This window comes from Octodon degus, unplaced genomic scaffold (genome assembly GCF_000260255.1).
Source record: "Octodon degus isolate 3935 unplaced genomic scaffold, OctDeg1.0 scaffold00031, whole genome shotgun sequence".
Classification (NCBI taxonomy): Eukaryota; Metazoa; Chordata; class Mammalia; order Rodentia; family Octodontidae; genus Octodon; species Octodon degus.
The window spans coordinates 13,116,064-13,130,323 of NW_004524607.1; the positions used below are offsets into that span (position 1 = coordinate 13,116,064).

The window sequence follows — 14,260 nt, forward strand, 5'->3', positions numbered from 1 at the left end:
TTTTTTTTTTTTTTTAATTTTTCAGAGTTAAACTTTTTAACAGATTTCCTCCAAGTCGCCTGTATCCAAGAAGAGTTTATATGATTTTTTTCCATAGATGATGTCACAAATAGAGGTAGTGAGAGCAATTAGTCTACCTGGTGATAACTTATTATGTAGCTAGTCATCTAGACTTGTTGGTGGAACAGAATAGAGAATTGAGAAGTGATCCACACCAATACTGGTTTATTGAGATATAACTCACATTTGCAATTTTGTTAGTATGTGTGCAGTTTACAATAATCACAGTTAATTTTAGAATATTTTCATCACTCCAGAGAGGAACTCTGAATCATTAGTAGTCATAAGCTATTTCCCTTCAACTCTGCTCTTTTCTTACTAACACTAATCTAATTCCTCTCTTAAAATTTACCTATTCTGAACAATTCACATGGATGGAATCAGATTATGTTTTGCAACCAGCTTCTTTCATTTAGAACATATTTTCAAGCTTCACCCATGTACATGTATTGATATATGTTCCTTTTATTACCAGATAATAGTCATTGTATGGATTTACTACATTTCATTTATTCCATTCACCAATCAGTAGTACCCAGTTCTTTTTTTTTTTTTTTTTTTGGCCTGCTCAGCACACCCTGAGGGTGGGGTTGGCACAGTATGTGGTGCCAAAGATCGAACCACAGTTTCCTGCACCTGCCTAAGCTTGCCTAAGCAGGTGCTTTAGACTGCTGAGCCATCTAATTCATTTTTTACAAAGATGCAGAAACAATTCAGGAAAGAAAAGATAACCTTTTACATAGTGTTAGAGCAATTGGATGCTCATAAGAGACAAACCCAAGTCTTACACTTCACACAAAAACTAAACCAATATAAAATCTTCAGGGGGAAAAGAAGATGTTTATGTTCTAGAACTCTACAAAGAGTTCTTAAATTTGATACCAGCAAAGTTCAGACATTTTAAACCTCAAAAGACTCTGTGTGTGTGTGTGTGTGTGTGTGTGTGTGTGTGTGTGTGTGTGTGTGTTGAACCCAGAGCCTTTGGATTTTTGGTCTTTTGGGAGTTGGGGGATTGTTTGGTTTTTGTCTTTTTGAGACAGGGTTTCACTATGCAGTTCAGGCTGGCCTTGAACTCACTTTGTAGCTTGCTCTGGTCTCTAACTCATGGTGATCCTCCTGTCTCAGCCTTCTGAGTGTTGCAGTTAGACATGTGCCACCATGTCTCACTTAAACCCAGCACCTTTGAACTGAGCTACATCCTTGGTTGTTTTTTTTTTTTTTTTTTTTTGGTTGTTGTTTTATGTTTGGTTTTTGTTTGGGTTTTTTGTGTGTGGGTTTTTGTTTTTGGGGTTTTTTTTGTTTTTGTTTTTGTTTTTTTTTGAGATAGGATCTAAGTTGCCAAGGCTGCAGCCCTCTTTCCTCAGCCTCCCAGAATGCTACATTAGTTGTGTACCATCTCTCCCATCTTGAAAAGACTTTTTTTTTCCATAATTTTATTGATAAACAAATAGCAATGAGACAGTTTCAAATCAAATTGGTAGGACAGTTTCAATAATTAACACATTGCATACATTCTTCCTAGTGGTTAATTGCTGTACAAGATGCAGACATGATATCCTATTTACAAACACCATTAGAACAAATCCCTCTATTTATTAAGATGAGGATGTAACTATATATCTATCCTAACCACTTTGAATACACAAATACAAAATGGACATTCATCTGTATCCCTTTTTGTGTTTAGTTCCAACATTTAACTATTATAGGTGTGTTAACTCAGCAAAATATTCTAAAAGAGTCCAGTAGCCCATAATAGTATTGGGTCTTCCGCTTGACTGGCAATGTCAGAAATTGTTGACCTGAGTCCCCTACTTGAAAAGACCTTTTAAGGAGATGAAAAGACAAACTGCAGACTGAAAGAAAATATTTACAACCACATCCCTTGACAAAGAACTAGCATCTAGAATATAAAGAACTCCAAAAATTCAGTATTAGAAAAACAAAAGTCCCCCAATTAGAAAGTGGACAAAAGATAGATATCACCAAAGAGAATATATAGATAGTAGATACACAAAAGATGTTCCCCATCATTAACTGATGAATGCAAATGAAAACCACAGTGAGATACCACTATACACCTTTTGGAATGGTTAAAACAGAGTGACACCACCAAATGCTGTTGAGAATGCAGAGAAACTGTCACTTGTACATTCCTGGCATATGATGATATGGTCAATCTGGAAGACATCTCAGCAGTTTATTTTAGAACTAAGCATGTGATAACAGCATGACCCAGCAGTTGTACTCATGAGCGTTTATCCCAGAGAAGTAAAAGTTACCTTCCCAAAAAGCCAGTAGATAACCATTCATGGCTCCTGTGTGCAGATAAAGTCGCCCTCAACTGTTGATGTTTATAGCAAATGTAGCACCACTATATAAGGGCAGTCTCTTTCTTTTTTTCTTTCTTTCTTTTTTTGTTTTTGTTTTTGTCATACAAGAAATTACACTCAAGCTAGGTAAGCACATGACTAGAGTTACAACCCCAGACTTACACTATAGCAATAAAAAGAATTACTGATGTATGTGCCAAGTTAGATAAACCTCCAGAAAATTATGTTAATTAAAAGTTAATATCCTGTATAGTTTACTTAATATTCCTGAGATGACAAAATTACAGAAATGGAAAAATATTAGTTGGCAGGGATTCAGAAAAGGTTGCTGATGGAAGGAAATGTGTGGCTGTGAAGGCCACAGGAACAATGCCCTTGGTGGTCTGTATATTCTGACGGGAGACTGTAACTCAGTATTCTGGCAGTGACATTATACTATAGTTTCACAGCTTATTATCATGTAGGGAAATGTGAATGAAAGATCTCTATACTTCTTAATAATTTCACTTAAGTCTGCAATTATTTGAAAATTTACTTTAAAAACCACATATCATCTTAGCACTGGGGAGGTTCAAGGCTGGGTTACATAGTGAGTTCAAGGTCAGCCTGACTACATAGCAAGACTTTGTCTCAAAAAGCAAAACAATAGAATTTGTAGACGTAATTGCATTTGTTTTGTTTTGTTTTAACACGCCAAATCTTTTTTTTTCCTTCCGGTGGACCAGGGGTTGAACTGAGGCCCTTGTGCTTGTCAGGGAAACACTTATTCTACTCAGCCATCTCCCTGGCCCTGCATTTGGTTTTATTTTATTTTATTTTTTTTGTAGTATATTTCAGGATTTGTATCAGATATTTTGATATATTACACAACTCATAATTTATGTGGCCACACATAATTAAGTCTAAGGCAAAGTATAATGTTCACTGCATTGTATATTTCAAAATACACATGCTGTTTCCATACCATTTTTGTAACAATGTAACCCCATCAGAAATAGAGCACTTTTTGTATACAAGATATACTTTATAAAACATTTTACTAAATAAACATTTTACAAAGTACTTTAATATTAAAAAGGCATTTAAAAATACAGGTTAGTGGAGACCAGCTGGCCCTCATGCCCATAATTTGCCTATGTTTGAAGGCATTTGTCACATATCTCAAACATCATGCAGTTGTTCTTATTAACAATTAAAAATGGCATTATAAAATTTATCTTGAAAACTGGGGAAACACCATCTGAATTATAACTTAGTAAATTCCAGTTTTCACAAAACTGGTATCTCTCATAAGTTAGGTTTTCCTCCATGCTATTATTTCAGTTTATTAGATGAAAACAATAATGATGGCCAGACATGGTAGTGCATACATGTAATCCAAGTAGTTGGCAGGCTGAGGCAGGAGAATCATCATGAGTTTGAGGCCAGCCTATACTACATAGTAAGCTCAGGACCAGCCTCAACTATGCCCTTCCTACATGCATTACATAGATTCATTTGTGCTTCAGATAGCTTTATTAGATATATGTCATTATTATCACTTTGCAAATTAGAAAACTGAAGCACAGGGAAGTTAAGTGATCCACCAAGTTATACATAGCAAATGATAGCCATGCTGGGTTGCCAACCCTGGTGACTTGAGTTCAAAACCAAATGTGCTTTAAACTGTTTTCATAAAATAAAAAACTGGATAAATTTTTAAAACTTTGTGAGGATAAGAGAAAAAGAGAAAAAACACAGTATAGCAGAAAAGAGGTACAGTAAATATTGTTAAACTCAAGAGGTTACTAAGAACAAAGTGGTGGTAAATAATTTGGAAACTTGAATAGCATAGTTTTCTAAAATATAAGTTGCTGAATTAAAGAAATGTAAAACTTAAACGATTAGTTATATACCTGATATTTGTTATTCTCCTCTTATTCTAAATGTTATTTATTGTAGTAAATCTAAGCACTTCTCTTTTAACTTTTCTGTCTCTAATTTTCAAAATTAATGTGCATACATAAAGCATATTCACATCTACTGGAAGCAGCTAAAATTAAGAAGCAGTGACACCAAGCATTAGCAAGCATAAAGAGCACCTGGAACTCATATATTACATTCTCAGGGGAGGTATAGATTGGAACAACAACTTTGATAAACTGGCATTATTTTCTAAAGTTTAAGTAAGCATACCCCATGATTTGGCAGTTCCACTTCTTTAATTGAGTTCCAGACATACATTCATCACTAAATAGCTACAAGGGCCAGGAGATGACTCAGTGGAATAAGCACTTCCCTGGCAAGCGCAAGGGCCTAAGTTCAATCCCTGGTTCCACAAAAAAATAAAAAATTTAAAAAATTTAAAAGTTGCAAAAAAAGAAACATCAGAAACGATACAGAATTTCACTAAACAATAGTTCAACCATGGTTGTCTTCAAATTAGTTGTACAGATTATCAAATACAAGCATGCAAAATTGGTCAGAAAGTTATAAAAAATTTAAAAGGAGGGAAAAAAATTAAGCATTAAGGGCTCCTTTCAACAGACCAGCAGAAATCTGCAGTCCAGTTATCCAAGGGGCTGGGAAAATAACTCAGCAGCACCTGCCTGGCAAGCACAAGGCCCTGAGTTGGATCCCTGGAACTGAAAAAAAGAAAAAAAAAAAAAAAAAAAAAAAAAAAAAAAAAAAACAACCAACTATCCAAGCTAAATAGCTACAAATAGCTCTACTCATGATAGCCATAAACCAAAGGTCCTTGTTGGAAGAATGGATAATAAACTATACAGTGATACCTCAGTTCACAAACTTCTTCCTTCCCTGCAATTCTGGTTATAAACCAAATTGGACAAGAACTGAATCAAATTTCCCCATCAGGTCAGTATTGAATTTAACCATTGAGTTTGATTTGGGTCTCATTCACTTTGGTTTGAGAGGAGATTTGTGGAAAGAATTAATTTGGTACCACTTTTATATTCACACAGTACTCTACTGATGACTTAAGAGAGCTTTCCAATAGGAGTGTAGTAGGGGGGAAGGTAAAGCTATCCAGAGGTGTATGGTAGATGAGGACCAATGAGGGGCACAGTTCTCTGGAAATAGAATGGTTACAGGAGGAGCCTTGAAGTGTACCATGTGGAAGGTTGAGCAACTGAAGCTGGAATGGCTACCCTGGATTCCTAGTGAACAGCTGTCTGCATGATTTTGCATTGTTATATATCTTTTAGGTGATATCAAAATAGAAAAAAGGATGTTCTTTCTGGAAAATAAACGGCGACATTGTAGGTCCTATGACCGGTGTGCCCTCCTTCCAGCTGTGCAGCAAGAGCAGGAATTCTATGAGCAGAAAATCAAAGAGATGGCCGAGGTAGGAAGACATGCTCTGCTCTGGTGCTCTTTCTGCAGTTCTAGCTCATTAACAGTTAGGCCTTGGTACCCAAACTGCTATTCTTTAAAATCTCCCTTCCACTGTTTTGTTTTATCCTGGTTTTTGTTTGGGGGAATGGTAGTGGTAATGGTGTGTTCAGGATCAAACCCATAGGCACTTAAGTGCATCTCGAGCTTCAAGATTTTATCTTCTTCTTAGACTGACTGATTACATGACAGTTTAAAAACAAAAGAAAAAAACTGGCCAGGTATGGTAGTGCACACCTCTAATATCAGGACTTGGGAGGCCGAAGCAAGAGGATCACCCTGAGTTTGACCTCACTCTAGGCTACATAAATAAGTTCAAGACCAGCCTGCACTGTGTAGTGAGACCCTGTCTGTAAACAAACAGATAAATAGAAAAACTGAGTTTTGAAATGATAGTGACTGAATTTTAATTTTATAAACCAGATTGCTATTAAAGATTTTAATTGAAATTATTAACATCTCTTTTACCTCCTTCAACCTCTGTTAGAGAAAAGCCAGAAGGATTTGATATATAGACTGTTCCTTAATTATCTTCTATACCAATGGCTCTTGTGTGACCCCCAGGTCCCTAGGGACACTTAAGGGAGCCTGTGAGATCACAGCTCTGCCATGTTGGTACTAAAATATTATTTGCTTTGTTCTGCTATGTTGAATGAGCATTGACAGAACTAAAGTGAGTATGCCTTATTAGGAATCTAACCAGTAGCACAGATTGTCCTCACCACCCAGCATTCACCTTTGTTTAAACATCAGTTCCATGTGAAGGTCTTTTTTTTTTTTTTTGAAGGTCTTTTTGATAAGAAAATATTACTTTATAAAAGTTTGACCCTTGAAAACATCTTTTCAGTATTTTGTGTAACAAAATGAAAAGTATAAAGTTTTCCTACTGCACATGGGCAATTAATGCTTGTCTTGAACAGAGGCATTTTTGTTACTGAGCTGAATCCAGCTGAATTAGCCTGCGTTTTTTTTTTTTTTTTTTTTTTTTTTTATGTGCGTGTGTGTGTGTGGCTTGTTTGTTTTTTCCACTGCAGAGCACATTTTTTTACTTGAAAAAATGAATTGCAGAAAAACTGATTAACACTTTCATGATGGGGCCGTAATTCATAAGCCTCACTGAAGGATGACTTGATCCACTGATGGTGGATGTCAGTCCTGTGTGTGACTACCCCTTCTGTTAGCACTGGTGCAAGCCGGCAAGAACATGGTAATCAAAATTGGTTATTTGGCAGACATTTTCTCAAGTGAATTGGCTTTTTTTTTTTTTTTCTTTTGGTTCTGAGGATTGAAACCAGCAAGCACAAGCTACATACCCAGCCACACATATACCCTTTTTTTATTCCCTAGACTTTTCTTAAAATTTTTGAAACAGTCTCACTACATTACCCCAGCTGGCCTCAAACTTGGAATACTCCTTCCTCAGCTTTTCAGGTAGCTGGGATTGCAGATTTATGACTCTGCACCCAGCTAAAATGATTATTCTTAACCAGAGAATCACATTTGTTAATGTTACTACTGATCCCATCACAAAGGTATGTAAAAAATTGGCAAAAACTGGTAGATATTACTCATAGTGATCTCTCTTCTTGATGTCCAGGTTGCCCCATCTCTGGCCAGTGGCAACCCTTTAGGTCAGTCCCTCTGTCCTGACCCCAGTTGTTTCTGACCTTGCTTCTGTCAGTGCAGGGTGATCCAGATTCAGCTTCTGCATTCTCTGACCTAGACCTAGAATCTCTAGTTTCCTTGAAACTCCTTTATTTTCTCTTTCTCTCCTAGAAATTTTACAGTGAGATTTCTCTTTAAAACTTGGTTTACAGGGTTTGGTGGGGTTTTTTGTTTTGTTTTTTTGGGGGGGGTTATTTTTTGAGGTTTTTCACTCTTTATAATTCTTGTTTTTTAATGCTGAAAATCTTGGTTATTAATAATCTTGGTTCTTGTCAGATTGTACCAAATTAAGAATGTAAAATTAGAAAAAAAGGAATATAAAATTGGCCAGGTGTGGTGGCATGCATTTATAATATTAGCTGGGCAAGAGGCTGAGGCAAGCTTGAAGTCAGCCTCAACAATATACCATAGTAAGACCCTGTCTCTTAAGGAGAAAAAAAAAAAGGTGAGCCTGAATTGCATAGCAAGACCCTGTCTCAAAAAGACAAAAAACAAAAGATAAAGAAAAAAAATGAAAGAAAAAGAATACAAATACAAAATATATTGTGCTGTTTTTAAAGTCATTTGGTAGCTAAATGTGGTGGTGCATGCCTATAATCTAAGCACCTGTGAGGCTAAGGCAGCCTGATCTCTTACAGTTCAAGAATATCCTAAACTACATAGCAAGACTCTATCTCAAAAACAAAAAAGTGTTATGACATGTTTGGTTATGCTGCTAACTTGAAACATTAAGTGTATACCTTTATGTTTATTTTTGCCTTTTAGGGAATTAGATTTTTTAAATTATATTTTTAGTTCTTAAGTCAAAAAGAAATGTCCACAGGTCTAGATTCTACCTTGTCCCTTCCACATGTTCTCTTATTCCTTCCATATTTTAACCTTACTACTTTTTTTTTGGCTTATCTTTCCTGTAGAAGCAAATACATGTATATATTTGTATTTATCCTCCTTTCTCACCCAAAAGGTAGTGCAGTCTTCTGCCCTGCTTCTTTCCATGTCAGTGTATCCTGGTGAAATTTCCCAGCAGCCCACAGGGAATTACACCGTAGTCCACAGTAGCAGAGGTTGCTCAGTTATTTCCTATTGATGGACATTGAGGGTTTTCCCCAGGTCTTTTCTCTTGTGACTAGCGCCGTGATAAGTAAGTGTGTGCATGTGGGGATTTATGTTTCTGCCCCGGGCATCTTTGGGCCAGATTCACAAAAGACTGTGAATCCATGCCAGGTTCCCTCCCTCATGGCTGTACTGTGTGTAATGCACAAAAATGCTGTTGCCTGTAGCTTCAGCAGCAAGTGTGTTGTCAAGCCTGGTTTTGGCCCATTTAGTCTTTTGTTTGCTTTTGCTCTTCTTTGCTATTCACCAGTGTTTTGTGTATCAGTCTTTTCCCTTATTCACTCTGCATATTTATTCTCAGGTAACTTTTTAAACTCTCAAACCATTTAACTGAGCAGATTCCAACTAATAATAGACTCATGTTTATGGAAGTAAATAGTGGATGGTGTTGTTTTCTTTACTAAATCTGTATCTGAAAGTGAGATTTTGTTTTTTTATTTTTGTCCCTCAGCATGAAGACTTTCTGCTTGCCCTGCAGATGAATGAAGAACAATATCAAAAGGTATTTTGGAGTCTCACCCAGTTGATTTATCCAGGGTGCACTCAGGGGCTTTTCCTTGATCACATTTCCTTGGCATTTCAAAGGCAAATGTTCACTTTACACTCCTTCAGTCTGCTGAGTTGGCAGCACATTCAGCTTGCAGTCAGTAGCATGAGCTAGTGTAGGCCCTCTTAGAACCAGTGTGAGTCAGAGATGAAAGGAAGGGAGTGATGGAGATGTTCTTGTTAAAGACCATTGCTGGGAATCCACTACATGAGCTGCTCGAGAAAAGTTTAGAATTCACAAAGCACTCTGGGGTTGAAAGAAAGTGCTGTGTTTGGCCTTGAGCCAAACGCCCCTTTCTGAGGGGTGTCTGCTCGTGTGCATCGTGGCCTTTCTAGCATGAGTAGGAACAGGCAGATGAGTGGATCCATCACTTCAGTGAATAAAGAGACTAAGGTCTGGTATGTCCCATGAGGTTGCTGCTTTAGTTAGCGTCTGTAGTCCTTAAGCGTGGGCTGGGTTATGACTCTCTCACACTCCTGTGTAATAACAAGAGTAAATCCAATTTTTGACAGCTTTTAGGTAACATCTCATGCCACTTACCCTTTATTTTTATAGTCATGTTAGCATCTGAATACAAATATTGTAGTAATGGCTTTGTACAAAGAGAATGCACAAAAAATGTGAAATATTCACTTTCTTTAACTATTGGTTAATGATGTACTGATATCCTAATCTAGGTTTAGCTGGAAAAACACTACTCATTGTTGTTTCATGGCTCCTAGGAGTCACTTTTGACCTCAGAATGGTGGCAGGGAGACTGTAGGGATGTGAGACATGTCCTCCCTTGTACTCAAATGGGGCATTCACATGTGTCTTTGATGGCCTGCAGGATGGCCAGCTGATTGAGTGCCGCTGCTGCTATGGGGAATTTCCATTTGAGGAGCTGACCCAGTGTGCCGATGCTCACTTGTTCTGCAAAGAGTGTCTTATCAGATATGCCCAGGAGGCAGTCTATGGATCTGGAAAGGTAAGGACTGTGAATTAGCCATATATAAGCACCATTCACAGACTCCATGGTGTCCTTATCAGTACATTTTGTGGGTTGATACAGAAATCTGCTGATATGTTCATGTGTGCATGATCTGTCTAATTGGTGTGATTACAACGTTTCTAACATAAGCAGGGTGCTTTTTAGGGAATGGTAGAATTTTGTCATACCCACATGTGAGATGCCATGGGCACCTGCTTCATCACTCACTTTCCTGTTCATAGAGTGAAGATAAACTCAGGAAGTGAGGACCTTCTGCCTGCTAGAGCACATGAGAGTGCATTAGGATTTTTTATACATAGTCTGAAGGATTTGCTACTTGAATTAGAGGGGTTTTTTTTAAAGACAGGGCTTCAGGATGCAGTTAAGGCTGACCTTGAACTCACCTTGTAGCAGAGGCTGGCCTGGAACTCACAGCAATTCTTCTGCCTCAGCCTCTTGAGTGCTGGGATTACCAACATGTGCCACATTCCTGACCAGAGTACATGTATATTAATTATTTTTATACAAAATTATATTTATCTGAAGTCATTTTGTCTTTTAAAAAATAGTCTTTACTAATGCTTATTAATTTTACAAAATATTGTGTTTCAATGTGATACTTTCATACATACATGTATTTGGTCATATCCATCGCCCATTACCCTCCCTTGCACCACCTCCCTGTCCTTGTTCCCTGCCCCTTGTCTAATAAGAGTCTCCCTTCTACTTTCATGTTAGCTTTTGTAGATTCCACTTTTCAGGGAAAACATGCCATACTAGTCTTTCTGAGTCTGGCTCTTCTTAGTGTGGTGATTCCTGTAAAGGACATAATCTCATTCTCCTTTATCGCTGAATAATATATATTTTTTCTTTATCTGCTCATCTGTTGATAGGCATCTAGGCTGGTTCCATATTTTGCCTCATGTAAATTGCGCCACAGTAAATATGAGTATGCAGGTATCCTATAATATGCTGACTTTAATTCTTTTGGGAATATACAAAGAATGGTATAGCTCAGTCACACAATAGCTCTATTTTTAGGTTTTTTTGAGAATCTTCCATACTGATTTCATAACTATGTGCTATGGCTATCCCCTCATGAACTCATAGGTGGGGATCTTCGGAGCTATCTGAATGTAGGGTATGTGAATATGGATTAAGGATGTGTGATACTGGGATTAACGGTGTTATTATGGAAATGGCCCACTAACTGGCTTATCATAGTTCTAGGCATAGGCTGTGGGAAGCCACACCCTGGGTATGGTGGAGCCACCCAAAAGGCCTGTAGCCTGGAGAGCATAAAAGAGAAAGGGAGGCTCACTGCTTGCTGCCTCGTGTGCCCTGCTGTAGGGCGTTGCTTCTCTGCTGTGCCACCCTACCTTGGAGCCAACCAACTATAGACTGAAACCTTTATAAACTGAGCTGAAATAAATTTTTCCTCCTTTAACTTGTGAGTGTCAGGTATTTTTGTTTCAGCAGTAAGGAAAGTAACTAAGACACTGTGTTAATTTACATTCCCACCAGCAGTGTAAGAGTTCCTATTTCCCCACATCATGCCAGCATTATTACGCGCGCGCGCGCGTGTGTGTGTGTACACTTATTAGCCATGTGTACTACCTCTTTGGAAAAATGTTCAATTCACTTGTCCATTTTCTAAGTGTACTATTTGATTTTTCCAGTGTTTTTTTTTTTTTTTTTTTTTTAATTTCTTTATGTAGGCTAGCTATTAATCTTCTGTTGGAAGAATGACTAACAAAGATTTTTCTCCTGTAGGCCGTCTCTTTACTCTGTTGGTTAAAGGGCAGCCAAATAGCTCAGTAGATTAAAGCACCTACAGGCAGGCGCAGGGGCCAGGGGTATCCCCAGGCCTGCTGTGCTGGCCCCGCCCCTGGGACGCACTGAGATGGCAATTGAGGTGGCATGGTGGCACCCGCCTGTAATCCCAGCTCTTGGGAGACTGTAAACAGGCAGATCACTACACAATCTAGTAGTGAAACCCTAAACACCCTGTAGACCCTTCCCTAAAATAAAAAAAAAAAAAAAAAATGGTATGGTTATTTCCTGAGCGGTGTGGAAACTTTAGTTTGATGTCGTCCCATTTCTTGATTCTATTATTTCCTGTGCTACTAGAATTCTACTTGAGAAATATTTGCCTGTGCCTGTGGCTTCAAGTGTTTTCCCTAGGTTTTCTTCTAGCAGTTTCAATGTTTCGGCTCTTATACCTAGGTCTTTGATCCATTTTGAGGTGATTTTTGTAGAAGGGGAGAATTTCTGTTTCATTAGTTGCAATCTTCTGCATGTGGTTATTCAGTTTTCCCAGCACTGTTTGTTAAAGAGGCTGTGTTTTCTCCAACATACATTCGTGGCTCCTTGTACATAATTAAATAGTGATGGTTGTATGGGTTTGTGTACTCTCCTATTCTCTTAATCTGTGTGTCTTTTTGTGCCACTTCTCTGCTGGTTTTGTCACTTTGGATTTGTAATGCAATTTGAAATCAGGTATTGTGATGCTTCCAGCCTTGTTTTCTTTGCTTAAGATTGCTTTGGCTACTCTAGATCTTTTATGGTTCCTTGTAAATTTTAGGATTGTTTTATCTAGTTCCATAAAGAATGTTTTTGCAATTTTGATCACCATCAAAGTTGCATTGAATTTCTAGATCACTTTTGGTGGTATGGCCATTGTAACAACCTTAATTCCACCAGTCCATGAACATGGGCACCCTTTCTGGCTTCTGCTGTCTTCTTCAGTTTCTTCAAAGGTCTGTAATTTTCACTGTAGAAGTCTTCATGTCCTAGGTTGGGCTGAGTCCTAGAGTTTTGTTTTATTTTGTTTTTTTAACTATTGTGAATGGAATTTTTTATTATTTTCTCAGCTAGTTCATTATTGGTATATATGAAAGCTATTTTTTTAATATCCTACAAAGTCTGTTTCTGTTAACACCAGTGTAAGACAGTATGAAATGGAGTTGTGTATTGTTTTATACCACTACATTTGTGGTATATTGTTCTAACAAATTGAGGCTGAAATGTTTTGCCTCTATATCTTCCTGGACAATCAGTCTATCTGTCTCTTTTTTTTATTATAATTATTCTTTTTAACAGTGATAAAATATACTTTTATTTACTTTGAGTCAAAGGGTCATAAAAAAAATTATTTGTTTGCCTGGCAAGTGCAAGTTCCTGAGTTCGATCCTTGGTACCACAAAAAAAAAAAAAAAAAAAAAAAAAAATTATTACTAAGGTAAATATCAGGCAAACAGAAAGGTGCTTTAGAAATCCAGTTACCTTGGAGTTTAAGAGGAAAAGTCATCATGTTTTCATGCAATACATACTTGGTTCTTTAACAATTGTGACAAGGAGCAGAAAGAATTAAGGAATGTGGCACTTGTGATCCATACAAAACACCAATATTTTGGGTTGTACATAATTAAAGAAATACCTCACTTTTGAAATACTGTGATAGCCAATACATAGAGGCATGACTTAGGTGGGCATAGGAATGCAGCTTAGAAAACAATAACCAAAAAAAACACACTGGAAGTATATAATTTCTTTAAAATCACTGAGCAAGAAAAGCAACATTGAACTTTCATACTGATTTTACAGAACTTCTATACAGTACCTTGACTTAAAAATCCAAGAGCAAAAAGTTAAGACTTTCCTCCTCTATTTTTTGGTAAACAACTGTATGGTAAATCTAGATGGCTTATCCCCCCAGATTTTGTTTGTTTGTTTGCTTGTTTGTTTTGGCGGAACTGGGAATTGAACTCAGGCCCTCTCGCTTGCCAGGGAAGCACTTATTCCACTGAGCCATCTCCCTGGCCCAGGAGTGGCCTTTTTAATATTTTATTTAAAAGAGGGCAGGTTTGGCACTTTTATACTGATGTCACCAATGTTAATATTTCTCAGGACCTCAGGAAGATTTATATTCTTTACAGCGGATACAGCATGGGCTGGCGCTCCTGCTAAGCCAGCCTCAGATTTGTCTAGTTTATTTTGTTCATCAATTTGTGTAACAGTTTCATTCATATTGGTCTCCAATACCATTCCCCCATCACCATTTCTGCAAGAATATTGTGAACCGGGGGACCTGGCCCTAGCTCAGTCCTTTAAGTGGCTGCTTCCACAAAGCTGTCAGCCTCAGGTTGCTGGAGTTCGAACCTCACAACTCTCCCGCTG

General features: G+C 37.6%; 1 protein-coding gene and 1 pseudogene across 2 annotated transcripts in view; one reads left to right on the top strand and one right to left on the bottom strand.

The window, feature by feature from the left end:
- Positions 1–14,260, top strand: part of Rnf216 (ring finger protein 216) — a 170,848-nt gene that overhangs the window by 54,902 nt on the left and 101,686 nt on the right. For both annotated transcript variants that reach the window (XM_004629597.3, XM_004629598.3), the window contains exons 9-11: positions 5,600–5,739; positions 9,016–9,066; positions 9,941–10,078. In XM_004629597.3, the coding sequence (XP_004629654.1) occupies positions 5,600–5,739; positions 9,016–9,066; positions 9,941–10,078 (329 nt within the window). The remainder of the gene's footprint in view (positions 1–5,599; positions 5,740–9,015; positions 9,067–9,940; positions 10,079–14,260) is intronic.
- The window catches only part of LOC105741978, a 901-nt pseudogene continuing 568 nt past the window's right edge, over positions 13,928–14,260 (bottom strand).